The 16,484-nt window shown below is 42.6% G+C and overlaps 1 protein-coding gene across 1 annotated transcript in view; it reads left to right on the top strand.

Moving 5' to 3' along the window:
* utrn (utrophin) overlaps positions 1 to 16,484 on the top strand; it is a 168,588-nt gene that overhangs the window by 56,707 nt on the left and 95,397 nt on the right. Inside the window, exons 53-54 of the mRNA XM_022737918.1 lie at positions 164 to 318; positions 474 to 663. Of these exons, the coding sequence (XP_022593639.1) occupies positions 164 to 318; positions 474 to 663 (345 nt within the window). The remainder of the gene's footprint in view (positions 1 to 163; positions 319 to 473; positions 664 to 16,484) is intronic.

Genomic DNA, 16,484 nt, shown 5'->3' with positions numbered 1-16,484 from the left:
TACTAAAAGAAGATACCAAGCCACAAAAATGTATAGAAAACAGTGCAGGCAAATGAACAACTGCAGTGATGCCAACAGGGCCTTCACAGTGACTCATAATGTTTGTCTGTCACATTTTAACTGTAATGATGACCCGAATGTCACCGTGCTGATTGCTCTACAGGTGTTCCTCCAAGACCTGGGCCGAGGCCAAGGCGCAGTTGCAGCCTTCAACGAGCTGTCCAATCATCTTTTGCGGGAGTACTCTACTGACGACACCAGGAGAATCAAAGAGGTCACAGATCAACACAACGCTGCCTGGAACAGCATCAACAATAGGTGAGCACAACGCCTGTTTGCCTGTCTGTCTGCTGGTATGCATCGAATGAGAAGCTGAAGTTGCAGCCAGTATTTAATCATGTCATGACTGCTACAGTAGTTACACATCTATAAATCATGTGTTACATATTTGAGACATTAATATTAATTTGCAGGGCAAGTGACCGTTACACCCAGCTGGACAGTGAACTGAAGGGTCTGCAGATGTCTCTCAGGGAGCTGGAGTCTTTCCTCAAATGGCTCCAGGAGGCAGAGACTACAGTCAACGTTCTGGCTGATGCCTCCCAGAGGGAAGACCTGTCGCAGGACTCCGCCCATGCCAAGGAGCTGAAGCAACAACTGGAGGTAGGGCTGCAAATAGAAACTATGAATCTATGCACAGGTGCTAGCCTATTATCTTAGTGCCATCCTTCATTAATGCATCCTTCACCAACAGAACTGAGGCACCCACTGAAGTGTGTGTGGGTGCATCCATTTGTACGCCGTTGGTTAAAGGTGTGTGAGTGAGAGGGTATACAGAGGGCATGTGAGTGCCTTTATGCATCAAGTGCAGCTCATTGATCGTCTTGTCCTATGCTGCTTAGGAATTCAGTGCAAGCGTGTGTGTGTGTGTGTGTGTGTGTGTGTGTGCGCGCGTGTTTTTGTGTGTGTGTGTGCTCATTTTTGTGTGTTGTGCTTCCTCTCACTAGCTTGTCATTTACCCAGACCTTCCCTTAGGGATCCGTTGACACATATCATCTTATGCTTTATGTAACGTTTTAATCCCAAAATCATTTCACCTCACCCTTTCAGCGGATGAAACGGGCACTAATCTTTCTCTTTTAACATCTTATTTTAGTGGAAAAGTATTTCTTAAATAAAGTACTGAACCTGTCAATCTTTTTTTGGATTGTACACCGAGGGGCTTTCATTTGCAAAACCTGTTTTTTTAATAGAAATGAACAGTGATTTGGTGTATGTGTGCATATCCAAGCTTCCTGTTGCTCTTCGAAACAACTCCTTGTCCTTGAGAAAATGCTGCAGTGTCATACATTCTTCACAACTGAAAGCTTCAGTTCAATAATAACATTGACGTTGTCTTGAATTAAACCGTGCTCTCACTCCCATTTGCAGTGTCCAATTATCTAAAAACGGGCCAAGGTTATAGAGAACTAGACTTACCACCTCGCAGTTTACATTCACATTCATACAATTTATGTAGTGAAGACTTTGAAGGAAGGTATTAAGTGTTTTTGCAGAATATTGTGATGTCACAGTGCAGTTAACCTTTCACTGTGCTGATATTAAAAGCTATCACGTTATTATTTTTTCCCATTAAACATTTGTGTTCAACTGTGTTAAATTCTTTAGTTAAGGTCGAGTTTTGTGAGGTCACAGTGACCTTTGACCTATGACCACTAAATTCTAATCAGTTAATCTTTGAGTCCAAGTGAATGTTTGTGCCACATTCAAAGAAAATCTTTCAAGGCATTCCTGAGAATGGAAAGGATGAATGGATGGAGGCATAAAAACGACAGTTAATCACTGCATGAATGGCCACAAAGATTTCAGCGAATTCATTAACTTGGTGTGAAGGTGAGGATTAGAGACTTCTGCAGCTCATTTTTGTAGCCTGACTGGATTTGTGTCTAATATAACTCTGATAATTGGGAAGAAATGGATATTGTTATCATGTTCTACATTTATTGTATCAAATATAATCCATCATTATAAGCCCTTTCATAATTTTAAAGGACATAATATACTATATACTGTTGGATTTTATTCCTAAAAAGTCTGTCAAAGACATCTCAAAGGTCCTGTGTGTGGTAAATGTGGTGAAAGTAACTGAGTTGAAATTTCATTTAAGTATCAGTCAAAGGCTAATATTTCAAGAAACACTGGAACTTACAGCATATCAGTGGATCAGAATTGAACAGTCGGAGTTGAGACCTATGGATAATGCTCAAGTGTAGAAACTGGGTTAATCAAACAAAGACAGACTTTGAGCCATTTTTTTTAAAAACATATATTTGTTACTGATTATACATCCATCATATCTTATTCATATATACAGAGAATTTACATTTTTCTGTAATCTCATGGAGCTGGTATGTGGTATATGGTATATAAGTCACACCACACGTGCACACATGGTGAAGGCCATAGCAATAATGGCATCCGCAAGAAAAGTGCAAAGGTGCCCACAGCTTGAAGAGCTGCTTTTATCAAGCCTGCCTTGTGTATTTGGCTGTGGGCTTTACACTTATGTGTGTGAGTGTGTTGACCGTAGCAATGTGAGCAGCAGAGGCATACATGCCTCCCACAACCTTTTAGCTGAGACCCGGTACTGTCAGTACCATGAACACTGAGCCAACACAACACTCAGTCTCCCTTGTAATTCCCTGTGAAGCAGTCGATACTCTGTGGAATGACTTGAAATGTACGCTGTTGCCAGTTAAACCTTGTCTAAACAGAGCTCTTCAGTAAGCTCATCATGATCCCCCTCTCTCAATTGATGCGATTGTGTGTGTGTGCGTGTGCACGAGCCTGCCGGTAAATGATGATTATTCTAGCTGGCTGTGTAGGTAAGCTGCATGTTGGTTTAAAGGAATTTATTTGTATTCATTTCTCCTCCCTGCCTTGGAGTCTCCCTTCATCTGTATGAACTGACAGTACATGCAGCGACCAAGTGCTGTAACGCATCCCCTAGTGCTGCACTGGATACACCAGTTGTGTATATGTGCCAGTTTGAGCTCATTTTAAATGTATGAGTCATAGTTACGGGGAACCGTCGGTGTGAAGCGTGCTGCTCTCGGGTGATACAGAGGTTTTCATCCTCACTTCAAATAAATGCCTCTTGTCTTTCGGTTGGGAGAAAGAGAGCGTGTTTTTCAGCAGCACTTCAAATAAAAGTCCAACAGAAGGAGTCATAGAGAACGTGAATAGGTTTAAAAAACCTACCTTTGTGTAAAACTGTGGTCAGTGGCTCTGTAGGAGCTGAGCGGCTGTTTTATGATAATCTCTGCTGATTGTGCACCTATCTCTGCTTTAACCTGATTTTCTCTTATTCTTCTCCTACCCTTTGTCTCTTAATGTCATCTCTACAGTGCATCTCTGCGCCTCCACCAGATTTATTCTTAAAAGATTTAGCTGTTTTCCGCACTGATAAAAGATGCTTAAAAGCCTTTTATCTTCTCTTGACCTTGCCCTCCTATCTTCTCTCCTCCTGCTCTACTTTTCCTCCCACTCTTCCTTTTCCGTTTATTTTATCTGCTCTATGCCAGTAAGGCCCCCCTCATTTCTTCTCAGCTAATCTCTGGAAAGTTACATTTGGATCACTCAAACACAACACACATTCATACAAACTATAGAACTGCAGAGTAGGTGGAGCTGCTGCTGTTGGTAATGTTTTTCTCCACTCCACAATTCCCTTTTAACATTATCCTCTGTGTTTCTTCACATAGAAACAAATGTGTCTCTTATATTAATAAATGATAATGTAATTTTATGTTATTGTCATCAGTTTGAAATAAAAATGAGCTCAAGACCCAGTCGGTTTTCTGGAGATTTCAAATGCATCTCACAGTATTTCTCACCGATGGAAGTTTATTCAATCGTCATGGAGATAGCTCAGGTGTCTGAGACAACAAGCGTGGCAGACTCCATTAGCTGAGGAAGACAGTGATCTGATCTGATACGATCCATGAGTGTCACCTGAAGTAATGCCCCTATGGTGGCAGATGTACCAGAATGCGGTTGTTATGGTTACAATATATACACGTGGTTAAGCTTATGGAACATTCGTGGTTTGGTTGTTTTTAGGCACAAAAAAATACTTGGTGAGGTTTAGGTAAAGGTCATGATTTGGATTAAAATGGGTGCTTCATTTTTTACAGAACAGTCTCCATAATGCTTTACTTAAGACAGAAAGTACAAAACATGTGGCATACGCATAAGAAATTTGATTTCTGATTGAAAAGGAACAGGTATACTGTCCAATACTCATGATTCAACCAGGAGAGGTTCATTCACATCCAAGCCGTGGAAGCGTCCCAGCTGTCAGTCACTAACGTTGCAGATGCAGAAAATGAACGGGACTTTTACTTCCAGGAACACTGGATGCCTGAAATAACTCCTCCTTCTCCGTAATGCTATTGTGTGTGTGTGCATCTCATTTTGTGCTCTGAGTTCTCGCTCAGTCCCTCTCTCTTTCACTGTTGCGCTCTCTCTCTCTCTTTCACCTTCTCTCTCGCTCATTGATCTTGTTGGTTGCTTTGCGTAATGTCATTCTCCTTTCACGGCAGAGGTAGTGTTTTTTTTTGTCCTTTACCCTGCTTGGTTTTGATCCGTCTCTCCGTCTCTCCTTCTTTTCTTCTCCTCTTTCTCTCTCTGTCTTTCTTTGGTCCAAAAGGATTACGGTATCTCTCCCTCTCTTCCTCTCTCTCTTTCTCGCTCCCTCTGTGTCTCTCTCCCTTTCTTTCTCTTACTCGTCCCCTCTCTTCCTCCCTCTCTGGATCAGTGGCAGTAAAAAGTGAGCCGCGTACAACCAGCATCTCTTCTCGTCCAGTGCAACCCGTGCCTTCCTCTCTCCTTTCCTCCCAGCTTGCCAGCACTTTCTACTCTTTTCTCCCTGTTGATTTTTTTTTTCCCTGGTCTTCTTCTTCATCTTCTTAATTTTCTTTTTCTTCGTCACCCTCCTCTGACTCTGCAGGGTGCCGTCACAAGTGATTTTTGTTTGATTCTCTTCTGGCTCTGCGGTCGGGGTGCGCGTGTGAATGTCCGCGTGGAGGAGAAAGTGAGTGTCTCGTCTTGTCCTGCTCTCCTGCATCATCATATGTGAGTGTGTGTGTGTGTGTGTGCTGTGAGCAGTGTCAGGGTGTCTGTAAAGAGAAAGAGAAAGAGAGAGAGAGAGAGAGAGAGAGATAACTGAGGCTGCGCTCACTGTGTGTAGTGTGTGTATGTATGTGACAAAACGTGGGGGCATGCTGAGCTGAGAACGCTTGCGAGTGTGTGTGTGTTTTTTTTCTTTTTCTGTGTGTGCATGCGTGTGTGTGCGCATCACGTCAGCTTGGCTGGGGTCTGGTCGGCTGGCTAGGGAGAGGGAGAGGGAGAGGGAGAACAATATGAGCGGGGTAGGGCAGTGCTAGCATGCGGACCAGGAGCAGGCTGCTGCAGACTTGTAGCATTCTTAAGATGATGGCCATGGTCCGGACCTCCCTCCAGAAAGTGGTGGTCTTCCTACACAGGCTCCAGAGGATGGCCATCTCCTCACCGCGCTACCAGAAACTCTGCAAGGTACGTGGACTCCAAGGAAGAGAGCAGACTGGAGGACAGAGAGTTTGTTTTGTTTTTGTTGTTTTGTTTGTTTTTTTGTTTGTTTGTTTTGTTTCTTCTAGATTAGGTAGAAATGTTTTAAACTTCAACGTGTGTGTAGGTGATTTTTTTTAACAAATTGATTCAGCTTACCAAACTTTTATCATGTTACTGTGAGTTTTCTTGAAGCTTTTGGATTCAGTGTTGAGACTATTTTTTCAATATTTAAGGCTGTTTGTGATTTGGTTTGTGCCTATAAGCAGATAGTTTTTGCAAGGTATGTGTATTTTTTGATTGTAGAAGTCCTTTTCTTTTCTTTTCTTTTCTTTTCTTTTCTTTTCCTTTCTTTGCAAGTTGTCTATCTTTGCTTAATCCGTTGTTTCTCTATTTTTGGTCTTTTTATTCATGAGTCATTTGGTTGTTAAGACATTTTGTTCCAGCTGATGTTGTTTCGGGGACTCTGTCACCTCCACAGTATGCCGTTCTAAAACATATATTTATATATATATATATGTATACACTTCACTGACTCTAAGACTTTTGGCACTTTTTTGGCATAAAAAATAATGATTCCAACTCTTGTGGTGTGTGTGCGCCCCTGAGTGTGCATTCGCTTTATATTTTTGTCAGCATAGTGTCAGTTTTGAAGCGAGTTCTGACTTTATAGTGGTGCAGGCATAAACAAACTAACAAGGCAGCGTGTGCATATTGTGTTTTTGCAGTTTATGTACATGGAGTCATCCTGACAGGATATATTGTTAGTGAAAGGAGACTTGAGTTCCTCAGTGGTCAAAGGATTGAGGAGAGTTTGCACTATAATGGCTTTGATTAACATTGAAGCCTCTTCATTAAAGTTATTAACTGACTTTGTTATGGTTAAGTTATTTAAATGCTGAAATCACACAAGCTGCTGAGCATGTTTCTGCCACACAGATTATTTTGGAAAGAGCTGAACAGACTGTGTTCTTGATGTCTAATGAAAAAACAAACTCAGTTGTATCACTCTGTAACCTGTTACAGCCGCTTGTCAGCTGTATTGATTTCACCTTAGAGGAAACGACTACCGGTGTGTGGTGGACTTGGTGTCATTTTGTATCCTTGTTGATCATTATTGATCGCTGATCTCCTTTGCTGTCTGTCTTAGGTTGCACAGCATTGACCCACTCTCAGTTGGAGGGCAGAGGGGACCAGCTGTTGAGGTTTGACAGCACTGTGAACAGAGTGAGAGAGAGACTAATGCACCAGTCCAGTTTTCAATCATGCCCCAACAAACATGTGGCGGTTCAACTTAATCCATCCCTAATCCACAAATCCATCGCTGTTTCGTGCTCCGCCCTTTTTTCTACTGCGTGTATTTGGTTGTTTATCAATCTTTCTTTGTACTTTTGCCAGAGAGAGTGAACGCGGGTGAAGTCCGTTACAGCATTTTACAGATCTTTCAGGTCTTGCTTACATCTCTAGAACAGAGAAATGCAGAAAGCAAAGGAGAGATTGCACAAGGACAAGCCCTGGTAAAAAATGAAGCACAAGAGAGAATGGCAAAAAGAGCTTTATGTATTGATAATTTTCCTGCTCCTTCTCAGTTATTTATCTTCCATATGTCATGCTTGATATTGCTTGTTTTGACAATTCAGGGCAAAACAAGTGATTTTTTTTCTCCAGCCTTGCACATGTACAGTGTCATCACTTGCTCGTTCCTTCATTATAAACTTATTCAACTCTGGAGGAAAATCACTCATTTGGCTTCGTTCAGCGTCCTCACAGGCCAGACCTTCCTGGATTGCATCCCTACCAGTGGGAGACATCACTCATTCCACACTCGATTACCCTCCCCTGGGTTGCATCAGTCATTCCAGCTTCGTTTGGCCTTCCCTTGGGGGGGAATCAGTAATGCCGTGCTTGTCCTGCCTCCCAGGGGCGCGCTCACTGGCCGCCAGACTGGAACAGTGACTTCTCGATGATGGATTTGCTCGGGGCTCACCCCTCTTGGATCTGGCCATTCTTGCTGTTTCAGGACAGCGCTGTTCCTAATATAGCCCATCTGGCCTTTGTCTTACTTAGGATATTAAGTACTTGAATAAAAGTACTGTCCCTACTCTAAGCAGATTCATATTGATTAATACTAAATGAACCACTGTAATTATAGTGAGTTGGGGAAATAACTTGAAAACAGTTATGAAAAGCATCATATTTGACATCCTTTATTTTTCTAGAGAACAAACTGTATTCATACCATCTGTAATGGAAAAAAAAAAAAATCACCAGTAATTTCTAGCTGATCTGACCGACCAAGTCAACAATTCTTCTTGTCACAGACCCACTGACATAAAGGCCTTGTATTACATGCAGGTTGTATTTTACTTTTGGCATTCCAATTAAGCTGCAAAGCCAAGCTTATCTTCTAAAACATATTGACCTCCATCATATTGGTCCTCAGTATGTCTAACAGTGGCAGCACAGAGCAGAGCGGCTGCTGTGCCAGCTCACCATGCTATGACGGATGGAAAGTTTCTAAAATCTATTGAGTCATAACCTTTTAGTCGTCTTTTTCTGTTAATCGTGCTCCGTTGGTAGCTTTTGGGCATGTGTGTGTGCATGCCCGTTTAACGGCGTCATTATGTTGATGTATAATACTGAGCTTTGCAGTCTTTGTGAGCGGAAGCCATTTAACTTGAACTGTTTAGAACTGCATCTATTATTTGGTGCTTAAATTGTTTTCTTCTCCCACTTTCAAAGCGATTCAAAACAATAATCTTTAATGAGGTTGTATGCATTTAGAGAATTTTCACATCTATACAGTGTTCCCTAAGGCTTTGTTTATGTATATGGTCCTACAGAGTATTTACGCCACACACAGAATTGCACTCATTTCCATTGGAACGTAAGCTTAATGCCTTAAATGTGAAGTTCACAGTCCTTTTCACCCTCTTCTGCCCCTTGCAACCTTGCTCTCTTGTGTTCTTACTTCTTCTTTGTTTGCACGCTTTTGACTTGAATTGTTTACTGGTAAAGCGTACTTGTGAGTGGCATGCCTGGTTAGTTTGTACTGAGGCATACAGAGGGGCCCTGTGGGCTCATTTTATCTCCTCCCTTTTGCTCTGCTCTGTCTCTCTGTGTGTAATCACTAGCTGAGAATTGGCTGAAGGGCCCACCTCTCTCCTGAGGAGTGTCCTCCTACTCTCATTACTGTAGCACTGGCTCCCACTGTGTGTGTGTGTGTGTGTGTGTGTGAGTGTGTAAGTGTGTAAGTGTGTGTGTGAGTGTGTGAGTGTATGTGTGTGTGTGTGTGTGTGTGTGTGTGTGTGTCCTGCCAAAGCCCACTTTAGAAAGAGCCCTTAAGCAGTGACAATGTGGAGTCATGCCTTGTCTTCTCTACTGTTTGTCTGGAAAATACTTTGGCCTCATGCCATCCACCTCTGCCCCCAGCTCACCTTGCTATCCCAGGACAGGTGAGTCAGGCTCGGGCATGGAGCCCATCTGTCTGACCTCCCTGTCCTTGAGCTCCACCAGGGTCCTCTGGGTTATTAGCAAGTGTTAGCATTAGCAGTTAGAGCCTCAGGTGCAGACTGAGAACCCCCCACTTTGCCCCTAGTAACCTGGCTCACACTCAAATCACAGATATTTTCTTTCACACATGCTTAGACTCATTTAGGTTACAGACACACGTGCGCATAATGCATTCTCTCTCTCTCTCTCTCTCTCTCTCTCTCTCTCTCTCTCTCTCTCTCTCTCGCACATGCACGCGCACATTTATTTCTCAAGCACAAATACTACACCACACACACACACACACACACACACACTTGCACCGCAGCTCGCCTGTGTGGTGAGTCACAGGCTGGAGAGTTATGTGGCAACAGATTCATAAATGCAGATCACTTAAATTCATCAAGATGGTATTGGGAGCGAGTGGGGACAATAAAAGAATATGAAGACAGGATGCTGCTCCCAATCAACATTACATGTAAATCCCCCAGATGGACTTCCTATTGGCAGTAGTGGTGATTTGAAATAGCACTTAAATCACAGATACAGCCCAGAGTTGAGCTGTTCTCATATTCTCAATTGCCATTACTGCAGAAAGTGACCGTTCCATTACAATGAGATGAGGAGACGCGGACTGAGGAACCCGCCTTCTATTTGAAATGTCACCTGGGATTAGATGAAATATATAATAAACTACATTTGATATTAGTAGATGCAAATATAAATGGAGAGAAAACTCCTCCCTGCTCCTCCTCTCTCATTTTACCCCCACTTTGTCTCTGCCGTTTCCAGTAAGCCCATTTATTGAGCCAGTAATGCTTGTGTGTGTTGTTTTTGTGTGTTTGTGCACTATAGCAATGGATTTTGTGCTCACACTTCCATTAGTGGCTTTCAGGCGGGCCCCAACAGCAAGCTAAACCGGCTAATGCCTGTGCGGTTTATCATCAGATAGACTTTATGATGCTGGAAAGCTCTGTAACCACCCAAGCTCTCGACATATGATGGTCAGAGTAAACAACAGATTGTAGCCAGGAAGGATAGAAAAGAAATGAGAGACAGACACAAAACTGTCAAGTGTATTGGTTAAATATCATAATAAAAATGTTTGATCACTTGTTTCTTTTTTTTTTTCTTATTATGAATCATTATATTTGGGAGAGCCCTTTAAGTAAATTGACCAGTAGCTCTGAAATTCACTAATTAACCACTAATTATATCTTGTTTGTTTAAGCCATATACAAACAAAAATGTAAAAACAACAACTTGTGGTTTCAGGGGGAGCGGTGTGCTCCTACTTTTATTTTTTTGTGCTTTAACCAAAACAAGCCGAACTCATCAAACACAGCCATACAAGAACTAATAGGTTAGACTTAAATCAGACAACCTCCGATCAAAGAAAATGTAAACAAGGCATGACAAAGTAATGAATGCTTTGTCTATATTAATTGTCTGTACTCTGAACTTTCAGTAGTTGACTTGATACTTACTAAAAGATACTGAGATTCAAGACCCAGCTGTCGGGGAAGACTTGTTTGTTTTCAGACAGCGGACTTGGCCAGAACTCCCAAACTCACCTGACACCATGATCTATGGTTGGCCAAGACTTCCCGAGCTGGATCACACCATGTGGAGACAGGATAGAGATTGCGATGTCCTGCAGGCTGAGTGGGCAAAGGGCACATACTATATAGTGATACGTTTAACTCCATCTCCTCCTTTGTTTGGTTTCCTTTATGCCACGACCATCTCTCCCTCTAATAGAGCAGACTTGCTGTAAAAATAAAATTTAAAAGTATAGAAGTTTGTAGAGAGATACCTAGAGACAGAGAAAAAGGGGACACACTAACCTGGAGGCAGTGAGCGGCAGGAGGCAGTCATTTTTGTTGCCAGCTTGAAGTCTCTCTGACCTTCCAGCTCCCTCTCACCCTCCCTTCACTGTCGCCCACACTGTTTGCCAGACGAAGTCAGGGTGTCATCCAGGGGGCGACCTAAGTGGGGGAAATAAAATGAGGGGTGCAATCATTTTTCTTTTGCTGCTCCTTCTATTCTTGGTCTGACAATCAATCTACGGGGACAAGGCCTGAGCTCTGCACCCTGCCAGTGTCCCACCCTGCCAATATCTATGGTGAGCTCACAAACGCAGTGCTGACTCACAGTCCATATTATGTTTTCTCTCCCCCTTCATTGAGCGTCTTTATCTCTGTGGAGCTGACAAATATCAGTTTGAGGTTGAAGAAGAGGTGACGGTGTGTAATTCTCACACAAACACACGCAGATGCATAGTGTGCGTCACTCAATCAGCCTTACAAACAATCGATAAAATTAGACCAGAATAATAATAATAAGAAGAGGACTGATCCAATTAATATTCAGTAGATTTTAGCTAGAAATCGTATCTCCTTCTCAGTGTTACTCCCTGTTATTTCTCTCCTCTTTGACCTTTCTTCCTTCTGTTTTAGCTACATCAACTTTAACACTCATTCTTCCTCCTGTGCGATTCTCTCCTACATTTGACCATTTTTCCCTCTTCTGTCAAGGGTAATTAATTCTTTAAGAAGAAGTGGCACATTCGCTGAAAGATAACGTCTGCTCCTGCTACGTGTCAGTGGTTTGGTGTTTCATTTCCGTGGTGCACTGAGCCCAGATGATTGTGTATTTCGTCTGTTTTGTGGAAGATGCGGTGCACATTTTCAGTGATTTATCACTCTTCAATCTCTTATCCACAGCTGAGCAACTGTGTTCATTTTGCAGTCGTTCTGTTTCTGAATGTTGCTCTCTCTGTAGAGACTAACCATCCTTATTGGTGTTTTCACACACTCACAAGAGGAAAAAAAGAGCTTTGATTGAATGAAGGAAACCTTTTTTTTTTTTTTAGCTGTTTAAATGCGAAGCCTCACTCTCTTACTGTACCTGTCTTCTTCCTCTCCTGTCATAACTCCTCTCGGTACCAATTTCCCTAATACCACCCCTCAGTAAGCCATATGCAGCATATGCTCCGGCTCATATCCCTCTCTTTCTATTTATGCTGTCATCTGCTCTTTGCATGCCACTCTTAAATCATTCATGCTCTCCCTCTTTTCTTCCCATCCTCCTGAAACTGTCCATCTCTTCCTCAAGTCTTAGACAGATGGCTTACATGCTACTTGAGCCCGCCTTGATGCCACGCTTATGAAGCAGATCATTACATGCTGATAAAACATTGATCAAATGCTTTTCTCTGACACGGCAACATTTAATCATGCAGGGTCAGATCCTTGGAGGGCCAGTTTGCATCACTGAAACTACACCCACTCACACATCATACGTGACTCGCCTTAACAGCTCAAGGTTGGGTGCAAGTATGCGTGTTTCAATTCTAGAGCTTTTGTGTGTGTGTGTGTGTGTGTGTGTGTGTGTGTGTGTGTGTGTATCTCTTACTGTATGTGTGCATGCACATTGCCTGTTAAATAGCTTGCTTAGCAGCCTCTTCAAGGAAATGTTTCCTTTTTCTGTTCCTGAAATTAAGCACTACCTTCCAGGGCAGATCCCTGACTTGGGGCCATCAGTGGCCTAAATGAAGAAAAGCAAAACCCCCCAAAAAATGAGTGAAGGAGGAAAAGTGGGGAGGATGGAACAACAAGAATAACAGAGAAGAAGAGACCCAGAGAGAAGGTCGAGGGATGAAGGAAATAGCAGTGTGCATTGGTTAAAGGAGGGGGATAGTGCATTTAGCATGCCCTCAGAGGTAAATACTGTGGTGCAGCAAAAACAAAGAGCAACTGAAAATGGTTTCCGCTGTTATATCACAGGGAGATTAAAGATAAATCGTGCTATATATAGTCTGTAATCTGCAGGAGGGTACAACCAGCTAGAGGAGGTAGAGTCAAATGCCACAGTAGAAATACAACTGAGTAAAATCATGTGGGGGGGAAAAGAATTTGATGTATATGCTGGCTACTCAGATTTGCTTTACAGAAATATTGAGCAGAGTTTGTTTAAAATCTTAACTTTGCCCAAAGGAGCTCTCACCGTTGACATGTATTTTCTGCTCTGGGCAGCTTTTGGTAAAACTAAAAAGACGTTAAATCAGAAACGTTTCTTTCACACAACATGGTTAAAAGATTAGACACGAGACAGCTCCATCAAATATGAGATATTCAAGTTGAGAGAGGGATCAGAGATGATGGCAGGGGATCAGTGTGAGCAATGGAAATGTTTGTGAAAGACAGCCCAACATAAGCCTTAACTCCGCTTGAGTGGTACCTTCACACATCGGACCATAGACATCAAAGAACGTTCTGAGCACTTAGATGTGAAGAGGAATAAAATTAGATTTACTACAGTGCTCCCAGTGTGGGTGTTCATTGGTTCAGCATATTTTATAGTTATCACCCAAATGCCTGAAAAAAGGGATATTTTCACTCATCAGCCGAGAGGAGATGAGTCTTGCTTCCCTGAAAAGGAAGCAAGGAGGGCGGCTCGAGAGGCAGGAGAGCAAGGAAAAACTTATGGCAGAAAAGAAAATGGCTGCCAAGTGTATTTTGTAATAGAAAAAGCTGCTGAGGTGAGGAAAGAGAGATAAAAACCTGATATTGTGGAAGTATGAGCAAAAGGGGAGGGTTCTTGTGACAAGAGGGACTCAGATCTTGAGAAAGGGTGGGAAAGATGCAAAGACATGGAGAGACCAGAGACTGACAGAAGAAGAAAGGAGAGATGAAGAAATGGTCGATAGAGGCGTACATTTCCATCTTTGATGTTTGCACGGCCTATTTAAGGGTCACTGGAGAGACAATCACACACACACACACACACACACACACACACACACACACACACACACACACACACACACACACACACACACTGTCCAGAATCGATCCGAGTGCTCATTTTCAGTCTAATGGATATTCTCAGATTGGGCATGTGGTGAAAATTCATTTGTTGCTTCACTACATAAATGACTTCATTTTCGCCTGCATTGCCTCCCACTGTGGACAAAAGAGAAATACCAACAAAGCCTATTACACATTTGTCCAGTGTACGTACGGGGAGGTCTTGTGGAATGTCTCCCTCTTGTAGTCTCTGTCCCCTCTTCAGTGTGTGTGTGAAAGTGTGTGTGTGTGTGAAAGTGTGTGTGGGGGTGCCAGTTTGTGCCTGCTAAATATCATTGGGATTAGCACCGGGGGCTTAATTAAAAAGCAATTACCTTTGGTCGCTGTGGGCGACGCTTGGCGGAGAGTAGCTTGACTAATCTGGTGAATGGTGTGAGGGACCCTTGCCGTGCAACACACACAAACACACACACAAGTTGTGCAATTGTCTGCAGAATTAAAGGAGGATTAGAACAATTGTTAATTAGTGAAGTGGGGTGGAGGCTGAAAGGGTAGAGGAGGGGCAGACATGCTGCATTCCCCTTTGCCTCTCATAGCCTCTGTGTGTTTATTTATAAGGTTAAAGAGGAAAATGATATACCCAGAACCTAATTCATTTTCTGTGATGCACTTGTAAGCATGCTCTCTCTCTTTCTCTGTTGGCCTCCCTCTCTCTTTAAAATCCTAAAATAGGTTAGCATAGTTAGCGCCAGAGCTAATCTTTTAATTTTAAAGCTCCAATTAGATGATGCTAATGACACTAATTAGATCATCTCTCTGAGACTCACTGCGAAGTGCCCTTGAAAAACCCTGTATGCTTGAGACAACAGAGGGGAATCTGCCAAAAATGTGTGTGTGTGTGTCTGTGTGTGTGTGTGTGTCTGTGTGTGTGTGTGTGTGTCTGTGTGTGTGTGTGTGTGAGAGTGAGAGTGATTTCCTTAACTGTAACACAGACAGAGCTTTTCTGAATACAAAGGATGCTCTGTGTTCACTTGTGAAACTCAGGATTTATGTTTAAGGTTTTTAGAATTTGGCCTTGGCTGAAGTGTGGGTTAAGAATTTGGTGATTTGTTTTGTTGGTTGAAGCAAAAGCATAGGAAATGTTGTTACTGACCTGTCAATATACAGTATGTGTTTTTCTGTGGTTGTGAGGACTCTGTTCTCACAGTAATTGTCAAAACAGGCCGTGTTCGGATTGATTTTGTTGTTCTTCATTTAGATTGCGGGCTTAGAGTTATTTCTGGGTTTGGGGTCAAACCTAACAAGAGGGTGAAGTGTAGGGTTAATGCAAGCATTTGAGTCTAAATGATGGTTTTTGGTCCTCACAAGGACAGAGCTACAAATAGGGTGTGTGTGTATTCTGTGTTTGCCCTCAGGTTCATCGATTTGTGGTAGTTCATCAAGGTTTAATTTCGGATTGATGTTTTCCATCCAGGGGAGAGGGACCATTAATTACCACTAACCACTCTGGGAAAAACACAAAAACACGAGCACACACACATCATTGTTTTGCTGTATTCATGGGGGCTCGTCATCGACATAATGCATTCCCTATAGCCCCTTACCCTAATCTTAACCGCGCAACTTAACCCTTATCCTGAAACCAGTGTTTGGACCCCACAAGTGTAGTAAAACAAACACACAAACACACACCACACACACAGACACACACAAGGAGCACACCTCTACCCCTGGCTGATGTATCATAATTGTCCTCTTTCCATCCTGCTTCGCTCTATTTATAGCCCATTTTAGGCCCCACCCTGCCAGACAGTACCATCCATGGCAACCAAATGACTGACAGGGCAATCGACGTGCAGGCTCCGTCCCTATGTCTCCTTCCTCCTGTTGACCTTCCCTCTGACATCACTTCTGTCTGACTGTCTCATTTCACTCTGTACTGACTGTGTGTGTGTGATCATAGCTCGGTTAGTCAGGATGGCCTTACACCTCACGACTAAATGTCCCTTCTCATGCACAGATGAAGTACCCAGCTCACAGAGGTGAATGTGGGTCATAAAACACACGTACTCACAAACGCAAGCTTAACTGTACTTGACTACATGAATTACTTACCCTTACCCTAACCCCTGTCTCTGTATATTATATTTATATATTATTTTTTATTCAAAATTTGAAGTATAGTCTAGGTGTGTAGAAAGTCCTCTGTTTGGCCTCACCAATTCTTCACCAATGGTGGCTGTCAGGCTCTTGTTAGCATTATCGAAATATTAATTCCCACCTTATCCACCAGCTCTACTTTAGAGCTTTACAGACTTTCCCTTTGTTTTCTTGAATATTTGTTTGTGTTTGCTCTTCTATTGTTACGTGTTCAAGTGTTTTGGTCAAGGCTTGTGCTTTTTATTCATTTCAAAATTTAGTGTAAAAAAAAAGAAAAAGAAAGAAAAAAAACTTTATTAAGACAGCCATCCGTGGCAACAAAGAGAGTGAAGTAGCTCTCATGTCTCTCTCCCCAGCCATGTCCCTCAGCTTCTCCTGTGGGATCCAGAGCTGTTCCCAGGCCAGATGGGATAC

Source organism: Seriola dumerili, unplaced genomic scaffold (assembly GCF_002260705.1).
Source record: "Seriola dumerili isolate Sdu_G_001 unplaced genomic scaffold, Sdu_1.0 BDQW01000025.1, whole genome shotgun sequence".
NCBI lineage: Eukaryota > Metazoa > Chordata > Actinopteri > Carangiformes > Carangidae > Seriola > Seriola dumerili.
Note: the sequence above shows the minus strand (reverse complement) of the source record. Positions and strands in the feature narration are given on the sequence as shown.